Genomic DNA, 11,989 nt, shown 5'->3' on the forward strand with positions numbered 1-11,989 from the left:
CTGGGTTCGAATTCTAAAGGAGGCGAACTTTGAGGATATTATTTCCCGGGTTCAAATATCTTTGGGGGTTTTCACCGATTTTGGTTACCTAACGGGACGAACCGGTTTCCTCCGGAGCGTGAGCGTGTCGAATATGATCAGGTGGGTGGTTTCTACCCCGTCAGTGATTCAAAAATCTCCGTTTTTAAAAAAAATGGATTTTAGCATGTTTTCCTTTATGATAAGGAGCCTTCTAAATCATGTCACTAAATAAGGACGAACGACGGTTATGGTGTTCGGAATCGTCGATTTACATATATGCAGTTACAGTATGTGTGGAAGATGAATATCGTAACCTGTGCAAGAGATCAGTGAGCGTGAAATAAGTAGCAAGAAAATATTCTAAGCAAAAGCCTATTTTTTTGGAATCGTCGTTTGTAACCTTTATTTTGGATTCAGATGAATTGGTATTAAGGTTTCCAATCACTATATCTGGCAAATGGGTCAGGTTGGGTCGGTTTGGGTAACAGGTCAATATGGTTTTGGGTTGAAATGGGTCATAGGTCAAACGGGTCAATTTTTTAAACGGGTCAAAATGGGTCAGGTTGGGTCGGTTTGGGTAATGGGTCGAAACGGGTCACAGGTCAGTTGGGTCAAATGGGTTATATCGCTTTTTTTACATTTATTACATTATTTTAGTTATTATTATTTATTATATTATTATATATACATAAGAACTATTAATAAACATAATAAATGATATAACCATGAATGCTTTCATAAACTTTTGACGGATGAAACTTTTTATGCTCGACCCATTTGACCCATTCACAAAACCCATTTGACCCATTTCTATTTATTGATTTTTGAGTATTGATACCCATTAGACCCGTTCCTTCAGTTTTTTTATAGGACTCAATAGGTTGGAGAGAAATACATTTAGATCTTTTTTTAAGTTTTAATTTACATTTTTAGGCTTAATTTTTCTCAAGACCCAATTGACCTGAAAGCTTGACCCATTTGACCCGAATTTAAGAGTATGGGTCACAATTGCCGGGTCTACCAATCACGTACGGTGAGTGATATTAGGGTGCGTGCTGAGTGGTTTATGATGCTTAGCGTGAGGGCATTTTTGTAATTTTGTAATTTTGTAATTTTGGGGGCATCTTGTTAATACACTTTGGACTTTGAAGGCATTTTCACCAATTTTCCATTTTTATATGTACAAGTAGTAGGCCATCCTTAATTACATACAAACACAAAATATGAACATTTAGGAGGTTTACTTCACTAGTAACATTGGGGCTATTTTGACCTGTTCGATCATTTAACATGTTTGTTTTTTAGAAATTCTCACTAAACAATGTTATTGGCCAAAATTGTTTCGCGCAACAACACACGGACCATTCTTACACGCTTTTCTTATCAAATTCATGGAATGAATTGCAAATTCGCAATGCATAGAGAAAGCTATTTGGTTTGGAATTGGTCCAACAAATCTGCAAATGTTGAAAATTGGACCTTTTGGGCAACAAACATCCCTTTTTTATAATTTATTGCATTATGACTGATTATACAAGTGACCACAGCACAGCCCACATCAATTTCAATTGTAAAAATAGCTGGCTTTATTAAGAATCCCACTTCTAACAGCCTGGAATTTATACCAACTTTCCAACCCATTTTGGTCCACTTTAATGGTACTCCATCTTATTATAGTAGCAAAGTACTAAACTTTCAGTAATTCAATCCACAGTATCAATTTATGATTTCATTTCACTTAAAAATGGTAAAATTTGGTCACACCCAAAAATTGAGATATAACAACTATCAAATGTATCATGTCACTCTAATTTTCTGACTCTGGTATGATCATCTATGTTTAAGAAAGTGATCTCTTATCATACAACCAAGAAAAGATGACCATTATACATTTTAGGCAGCAAAAATTGTAATGCATGCATTGCAGCCTCCTATGACCACTCATATCCAACGACATACTAAATGCATTGCAGCCGCCTAAGACCACTCACGGCCGAAGAACTAAAAAACTAGACTGTCAGCTAAGCGTCATTCGATGACTACATTTTTTAAACATAGATGACTACAAAAGAAAGAGTGAACGATGTCATTCGATGACTAAAAAACTGAATAACTAACTTTTCTAAACACGCACTTATCAATATTACATTTTTTATACACATAAACCAAAATTGAAAAGAAAATATGTGTCCGCGATATCCTAACAGTTACAAATTTCTCATCTTCCGGAACACATGAAACAATGAAAATTAGACGTGTACAAAAGAATGTACTTCAGTGAATATTTTTAACAAAATCGAGGATAAATTGTATTGGGATTTATTATCATACTTATCTACAATCCATAGAGTCAAACGAGTCTGCAAATCCGGAAGGCTTAGAGGGAATACTCGAATGCGTAAATGACAAATCGAACGTTCTAGAAGTACCCTCATCTGCTTGCCATCTTTGAAGGGCTTGAGGAAGGCTCATTTGAAGGTCAATACCAAAACCATCATCTTCTTCGGGTCCAGAAGGTTTCCATTGTTCCACAAGTGGGCCCAACACGTTCACTGCATGACCCATGTCCGGTCTTTGAAATGGCTCGCGGGTTGTGCAGTGACCCGCGAGCTCAGCTACCTTGATGATGCTGTCGAGCGTTTCTTCATCTTCGGTTTCAAGGGTTTGGTCAATGGCTTTCAACATGTTTTCCTTTGAGATAAGGACCCTTCTGAACCATGTCACTAAATGAGACCTTTCTTCCGGCATGGTCTCATCTAGGGCTTTTCTGCCTGTTATTAGCTCCATTAATACTACACCGAATGCATATACATCGACTTTGGTAGTCACTCTTCCAGTAGCTGTTTATATTGAAAGAACAAAGAAATATGTTATTAGATTTCATTTTTTATACAATCCGAAATCTTTGAAGCTAATTGCATACCAAGATTGATTTTATGCTGTTTAAACAAAAAAGTTACCAGATTTCAGTTTTCTACAGTGTCTTTATACCTAAAATCACACATCTTGAAGGTAAAAAGCTTATCATTAAGTTGATTAAACTAGAAAATATTCAAAAGACAGATTTTGGACTTTTACAGTCTGCCTAAAATCAAAGATGATAAAACCTTGAAATCAAAGGACTGAAAATACTTGCCATTTTCACTTCTTGAACAACAAAAAATTCCATAATTTATAGGATTTAGCCAAAGATTATAATTCTTTGAAGCTAATTGCATACTAAGATTGATCATAAGTTTTTGGAACAAAAAAGTTATCAAATTTCAATGTATTAAAATCCTTTCATGCCAAAAAAATCACACCACTTGAAGCCAAATGCGGAAAAAACTTATCTTTACTGGTTAATCAAGAAACTATCCCAGGACAGACTTTGGGTCTTTTACAGTCTGCCTAAAATCAAGGTTGTTAAAAACTTTAAATCAAAAGTGTAAAAGACTTTGTCATTTTCACTTTTTCATCAACAAAAATTCCAAAGTTTATAACATTTAGGCATATTACCGTCTCTTAGCCATTGCTCCAATATCTTGAAACCAATTGCATAACCACAAATTTGCCAAAAAAGTTGCTTTAAAAGGATAAAAATATATTTTTTTTAAACAAGAAAGTACTCACCAGCATACTCGGGCGCAAGATAACCAAACGTTCCAGCGAGTTTAGTCTCAACAGAGTATTTCCCATCAGGAGCATTTTTAACCAACCCGAAATCCGCAACTTTAGCTCTCATATCACCAAGAAGAATATTCGACGGTTTCAAATCTCTATGAATAAAACTCGATTGCGCTAAACTATGCAAATACTCAACCCCACGTGCCACATCTAAAGCTATCGACACCCTTTGTTTCCAACTTAAGAAAGATGTATTACGGTCTCTCCATTCAAACAAATGTTGGCTTAAAGTACCCTGCGGCATGTACTCATACACCAAAAGCCGCTCGTTACCATTGATACAATATCCAAGAAGAGCCACCAAATGTCGGTGTCGTACTTTTGTTAGCACCGCAATTTCAGCTTGAAACTCTTTCAAACCTTTCGTCCCCATCACGCCCGATTCCATTCTTTTAACCGCAATTTTTGTTCCATCGTGTAATTCGCCTTTATAAACAACCCCAAATCCACCTTTTCCCAAAATATTATCTTCACTAAAATTATTAGTTACTTGTCGAAGAACTTGAATTGAAATTACAACATTTCCACCTTCGAAAACATGCATTTCACTATGATCACCACTACTTTGACTCTGTAACTCACTAAAACCGCCACCATAACCATTAGATGTACTCCCTGGTGCGCTCGTTTTCATCAATTCCTTACCAATTTCTGGATTTTCATCACGGGCTAACTTTTGGTGTTTCTTTTTGGCACAATATTTATAAACCACAAAGAAAAGAATCACAACTAAAACAAGAATACCAAGAACAATCCCGATTATAGTACCAATCGGAAAAGATGACTTTTTTGATGAACTAGGTTTGTTCCCATCTGACCCACTTGAACTTGGTCCTGACCCAGGTGGCTCGTTTGTTCCACCCGGAGTAACTTTATCTAGTAACGGATTACCATCACTAATAAACGTCACACCATTTGGGAATTTTGGTAAAATACCAGAAAGATTATTATTTGACACGTCGATTTTCTTTAAATTTGGCAAAGATGTCAACAGATCAGGAATCGAACCCACAAGATTATTATCACTCAACGTTATACTTGTCAACGAAGTCAAATTCGCAAAAGCAGGAGAAATAGTACCTGAAAACTCATGCTTAGCAAGACTCACAGAAATCACATTCTTCTTAGAATCACAACCAACGAAACTCCAACCGTTACAAGCATCGTTACCTTTCCAAGATTGTGCCAACGAAATCGGATAACCGATCGCACCAGCGATGTCTAAAAGTGCACTAACCTGATGATCACAAGGTCCGGGTGCAGGTAAACAAAAGCTATTCAAACTAACATCAACATTGTTAACCTTGTTTCCAAACACAGGAAACTCACCCTGTAACATATTATTTCGCAACGTAATGTTCTGTAAATCAGGTAATTGCATCAAAGATTTAGGAACAATCCCAGTAAACTGATTATCTCTTAATTGCAAATCAAACAAATTCACACATTTAGAAAGATCAGGTAAAGAACCATTAAAAGCATTAGCTTGTAACCAAACTTGACTTAATTCAGTCATAGAAGAAAGGACATCAATATTACCAGAAAGCCCAGAATTTTGCTGATTGTTCAACCAAAGATTCTGAATCTGTGACCCACCAAAACTTTTAGGCAAACTTCCTGTAAGATCATTATAAGACAATCTAAGACTCTGCAAACTAGGAAAACTACCAAAAATATCAGGGATCACACCATTAATATTAGCACCACTTGCTATAAACTGCTGCAAATTAGTACTTTCTGTGAGATCATTAGGTATACTCCATGGAGCTAGTTGTTGATTTTCAGAAATAGTAAAAGTTTGTAAATTTATAAGACCCAAAAAGAAATTAGGAGGGATTGAAGTGAAATTATTGAAATCAAGAAACACATTATCAAGAAAAGTTAAGTTTGATAAAGAAGGTAAGTCACCGGAAAGTGAGTTTTTTTGCAGTTGAAGTGATTTAAGTTGGGTGAGTTGATTTAGGGTTCCGGGGAGTTTTCCGGTGAGGGATCTAGAAGCAAGATTAATTGCAGTGACACGATTTGAGTTGTCACAATTGATTCCATCCCAAGAACAAAAGTCACTTGATATCCAGGTGGAAGGGGGATTTGTGAGGGATGCTTTGAATGATGACATCACGGCAGCGTCATCGGCGATGGTGGTGGTGGTGAGAAGGAGGAGGATGACGGTCGTTAGTGGCAGGAGGTGGTGGTGGTGGGTGGCATGTTGATATGCCATTTTTGTTGTTTTTGGGGGATTATTGAAAGTGTGAAAATTTAAGGCAGACAGAGGTGTAAATGCATGGAGTATTTTATTTAATAATTTATTTATTTATTATTATTATTTTTTTTGGCTATATTTTTATTTTTTTTTTGTTGTGTAATAGTAATTTATTATTTATTTTTGTGATTTTGTCGAGGATAAATGCCGTGGTCGTGGATTGTTGGATACCGCCAAGGTTGCAAAAAACGTGAGACGGGGTCGAGACGATCGGGTCCGAAAAAGGTCGAGACGTTCGAGACGGGGTCGAGACGGGGGTCGAGACGGACGTTGACCAACGTTGACTTTTAATTATATAAGTATAAAAATGCATATATGTATACATATTTTAAAGCTAAAAACTTTAATTAATTAATTTGTGCCCATAATTGCTATCATCGTTAATTTAATACAAAAAATTCAAACTAAAATACGATATATTTTACCGATTTTGCCGATTTTCTTTTTTTTCTAATTTTTGACCGACTTTTACCCGATTTTTTCAACTTTGACCCGAATTTTGACCGTTGACTGTCATATTAGACGGTTTTCTTCAAGACGGGACGGACTAGTCACCAAACCGTCGAGACGGGCGTCGAGACGGCCCGAGACGGGCGTCGAGACGGCCCGAGACGGGGTGTTTTGCAACAGTGGATACCGCGTTGTTTTAACTGCAACTAAAATTGTTTTATGCTATTTTAAAGGCTATGAGATTGATATTTTCACTTTGATTTTTACTACTTTCATTTAAAAGTACTAAACTGCCCTTTTATACAAATTCTTGTTCTTGTTTAAATCAAGGATATAATTAGAAACAATGCATAAAAAGATAGTGGAAGAATATAAAATTTAAATGTGGAAGTATCACTTTTAAATTATTTTTCAATTTTGACATTCTCAATTTTTATTTTTGTTATATAATATTTGAGAATACTATATAAATAAATAAAGTTTTTAGTCTGTTTTTATTGATAGAACTTGATTCAAGTACTACCTCCGCTATTGTCAAGCATTTCATTTTAGGATGTTACAAGTTAATTGTTCACTTTCAAAAATAAAAAAGAATAAGAAGATTAAGTTCAATTATGCCTTTAATGTATGTGATTGAACCTAAAACTTATGTGGATAGATTCTAGTGCTAATTTGGGAAAAATATGATTGATCCATTGTTTAAACTCCGACATTCGTTCAAACCCAATCAGAATTTGGATTCTCGAGGGTGTAAACAATTGATGGACTAATCTACCCAATTAGATTGAGTAATTAGTATCTAAAATGTAAAGAGAGAAAGTAGATCTCTTCTTTGATGAAGATGATGAAGAGAGAAAGTAGATCTCTCATTGATGAAGATGATGAAGAGAGAGAAAATAGATCTCTCATTCATGTAGTGAGTATCATTGAAGGGATTGGGAACCCTTTTCTGAATAGTAAATGGTCTTATTTATGTGCCAATGTTGTAGTACTAAGTGTAGTACAAATGTACATTTGTAATACAAATATAGCCTTGTGTGCTTAATCCTTGACAGTTCCAGCCTGTTAGACTATATTTAGCCCATTTATTTATGCTGTGGGCTTAGCCTGTGTCACTACTAGGGTTAGCATGTATTTGTATTTATATATCAGACTTTGTGTATGCTTCCGATCATGAATTCAATAATACAATCGATATGCATTTTTGTAACGACCTAACCCGTTATTCAACTGAATACGCAAGTTTTTTTTTATATATATAACAGAAGGGTGCGCGACGCGTAACCCTTGCTGTGCGCGGCGCGCACAGAGCCCAACAGCTTCTGTCCGGATTTTCCGATTTTGGCTTAAAGATCTCCTACTTCCTGACACTTTTAGACGAAACGATTTTCACAACACATTATAGTAAGTAAAACTAACACGTTTTTATAATAAAACAAGTTTTACGACTCCGGGCCCATATTTGCCCGATTTACCATTAAGTACCAAAATACAATTTTCGACCACATGATTTTTAACACAAATTAAAGACCGAGCATGGTGATTGGGGATACGCTACCCAATCCTAATCAATTCAAAAGCACATCTTCTAAAGCAACCTACGCGAGTCCACTAGTTCCCACGCTTACCCGAGCCACCGCCTCCATGCAAATCTATAAAATGTAAACAACGAGAGGGTAAGCTAACGCTTAGTGAGTGAGAATATACTACATACATATATATATGCATAAAATGGACACACCACACAATAATAATAAAATAGCACCTACCGGAGCATTCAAGCATAATGGCAAGCTAATCTAAGCGTACCGTACGATCGCTATACAACAAGCTAATAAAACAAAAATGTAAGTTCACCAACGACGATGTGAACAACGCCATCAAGCTACACCCGAAGGGTTAGCTACGTCACAACAATACGGCAATATATAGATATATCAAGAGCGTAAACCGCCCAAGGTTAACCCCTTAACCCAATACCGAAATGAAGATTGGCCGAACTACACGAGCCTTAATAAATCCGCATCCACACGAGACTACTATCTTCAATATCACAACAACATCGAGGTTGGCATAACTACACGAGCCTTAGTAAATCCGCATCTACACGAGACTACTACCTCAATAAGATGACCGAACTACACGCGTCATCGTGAATCCGCATTCACACGTGATTCACTTCCCAAATCAAAACCCACATCATCGGGGTTACTCAACCGCAACTCAATACCAATTTCACGCCATCGGGATTATATAACTCCACATCACAAGCCCATGTGATAACGTACACACAAAGTATGCACCTCGTCAAAGGTGGTCAACCAAAACACACAACCGTGCCAATTGGACCTATTACACAAGTCCATCGAATCCACCTATAGTGAGCTCTATAGCCGAGGATCACTTCACCCAACCCGCACCCATCCTACACATACATATGCACATAGGATATTAACACTCACCTTGTCGTCTTGATGAATGCAACCGAACAAATCCGCACCACGTCAATGGAAAGTACCTATTCCATTATCACAATACAAACAACACAATTAGGGTGGACTTACAAACCAACCCAATTGACACTTAGTGCAATTTCAACCCAAATGCACTTCCAAGCACAAACCGTGCCCAAACTAACCAATAATCACTAACACACGTGAAGATGGTCATAATACGCCAATTAAACCCAAACACAAGTGTTAAACACGTGTCTTACCCAATTTGACACCTAAACCCTAATTTTGACCCATTTCAAAATTAATCAACCAAATACCCCCAAATGGGTTCCAACACTTCCATAATTACTAAACCTAGTGATTAAACCCAATTACAAGTCCTAAATCATGGCCAAGTCGGTTTCCAACCCAAAACCCACCAATAACAACAATAAACCCGATTACTAGCATCAATGAACTCACTTCAAGAGTTTAAATGGGTTTCTCTAAATCAAGTTCAAACCCTAACTTTGAATATCAAATCAAACAATGAAATTCGGAGTTAGAACTCACCACAACAACCAAAACGTAGCTAGTAACGAGGTGAACAACTTTAACACTCGAGCTTTTGATCGATTCAAGCTTCTTCTTCTCCAAAACCCCAAATCTCTCTCTAGAAATCTCTCTCTCTAAGAATGGATGAGAGTGTTGAATGGATGTGAAAATGATCCAAAGTTGGATCCAAACCAGCTGATATGGCCTCAGATCCGTTCTCAAGTGAAATGACCAAAAAGCCCCTCATTTAAGTCTAATTGGAAAAAGCAGAAAACTGTCGTCAGGTGGTGTGCGCGGTGCGCGCCCATAACCGTGCGCGGCGCGCACGATGCTCAAATCAGCTGTCAGCTTTTAAACTTATACCACGCTTCACACATTATACGTACATCATATTTACTCTATGTACCATAAATATTTAGGTCTTACAAATCTTCCCCACTTAAACCGGATCACGTCCTCGTGATCTCCATCACTTAACCAAACGGACCCACACTCTAAGGTCCTCAACATACGTTCCAATCCAACTTCTACCACATTTATCATAAATTCGAAGATTATTCCATTTACCTATTACACACATGCACGCATTCTGGAACATGCAATGCACACAACATCTGAGATCTATAACGATCACTTAGAATACGCGGAACCACCGTGAATTATTCTAACTCTTATAGGAAATTCTTCTCAATGAATCGCCCTTAACACTAAATCGTCATCCGCGATTTATCAAATTCAAAAATCCGAGCACTAAAACTTGCTCAATCCCTCACATCACGAAAAACTCAACCAATCTCTTACCGAGATATCAATCTCTTAGCGTACCCCTACCGAGTACAACGTTAATAGCAACCACATCCTAACATAAGGTCAACAACCAAAATGATGAAGACCGAATAATAACGAATCCTTACGGATAACGCTTACCACTTAACATCCCTTGTAGTGCGCAACACGACCAATACTCAACTATCATAAAATCGTAAGCAAACGACTAAATCCGCTAGCGTCCCAAACGACTATGGCAACGCCAAACCCAAGGTGTACAAAATCGACTATTGTCACACCCGTATCAACATGTGAGCGAAACACGGCTATCACACCACTAATCACACAACATGGTCCTCAAGACCCCACCATCGGCGTATAAAACAACTAATAGTTCACAACACAAATCACATGAAGGCTGGCCGAAACTACACGTGCCTTAGTGAATCCGCACCACACGTGACTCACTACCTCCATCGCAACAACAATCGGGATTAGCCGAACTACACTCGCCCTAGTGAATCCGAACTACACGAGAGTCACTATCCCAATAGAATGACCGCATCCACACGTGTCATTGTGAATCCGAATTACACGAGACTCACTTCCCAAATCTCAACACAGGAATGGTACTCTCATTCCCCACCGGTACTCGCATTTCCTGATAACATTATACCATGTCGATATAACACTACTCCCAAGGTGAAGTTAGCGGACCGAGTCAATGGCCATAACCCACCAATCACACACGCTCTTTTAGCCTCAATCGACGAGTAGTGTAACATCGCGCACTACTATACCACAGTGAATCCTAACGGAATACACTAACCATCAACACACGCTCTTTTGGCCTCGATCACCACGAGTAGTGTAACATCGTGCCCTGCTACACCATAGTGAATCCTAACGGAATACACTAACCATCCACCCCAAACAACAAGTATATACTCATACCTAGAAACATTCCACTCACTTGGAAATCTTTGCACACGCATCACACGTACGTGTACACAACGCCACCGTAATCGAGCAAGAACCACCTATATCGCACATAGGCACAAAACAATAATTCTCCAGAAGAGAATCCGACACGCACATCCCTTAACCGAGGGATTTCACCTTGCTCGTCAAACTCGTCCATTTATCTCCCAATGAGATTCACCACATTACCACCTCGGTGGTAATTTAAATCCAAAACATAAGTACAATTTATTCCGAACCGTACTTTTACCACAATCGACTAACGTAGGTCTCAACACTAGCTCCGAATCCATACGAGAATCATCCAATATCAATACACTAGAACATCTTCGTGCGAGAGTTCAAACTTTCCCACTTAGAACTCCGTTCCATAACCACATCATCGAGATAAAAGTATCCTGCGAAAGCACTTTACACTCATTGTTGACTTAGTCAACCGTCGAGTCCATCTCGTATTCCATAATGTCCCCATCACGAATACCTTGCTCCCACCTTGAGCACATGAAGGATTTTAACCCAGCCTTAAACACTTCGAACGAAGAGTTTACCACAAATTACACAAACTTTAATCTTGCAATCCTTCGATCACCCTAACTTGTCAAATTTCCACCTAGTCACTCATGTACCTAAGGGTTTCTCTCCGGTACCCTAAGTACAATGTAACCGCAACACCATCGGAGTCGAATACCATGCTAGTAGGTATGAAAGAGACACCTAACATCGCGTCATGTAGACTCCATTACCAACATACATCGAGATCAAACACTCGATCTTTAGGGTTCCATCCACCCGATGAACCTCATGGTTCACCATCTTCAACACAAAAGCGAACACGCGCTTAACAGCCAAACAC

General features: G+C 38.1%; 1 protein-coding gene across 1 annotated transcript; it reads right to left on the reverse strand.

The window, feature by feature from the left end:
• Positions 1-2,352: 2,352 nt before the first annotated feature.
• Positions 2,353-5,930, reverse strand: LOC139897578 (receptor-like kinase TMK4). The gene is made up of 2 exons (XM_071880276.1): positions 3,634-5,930; positions 2,353-2,861 (listed from the first exon to the last, which is right to left on the reverse strand). Exons 1-2 carry the CDS (start codon positions 5,903-5,905, stop codon positions 2,353-2,355), a joined length of 2,781 nt encoding a protein of 926 aa, XP_071736377.1. The 5' UTR covers positions 5,906-5,930.
• Positions 5,931-11,989: the final 6,059 nt, after the last annotated feature.

The sequence above is a fragment of the Rutidosis leptorrhynchoides genome, chromosome 3 (assembly GCF_046630445.1).
Source record: "Rutidosis leptorrhynchoides isolate AG116_Rl617_1_P2 chromosome 3, CSIRO_AGI_Rlap_v1, whole genome shotgun sequence".
NCBI lineage: Eukaryota > Viridiplantae > Streptophyta > Magnoliopsida > Asterales > Asteraceae > Rutidosis > Rutidosis leptorrhynchoides.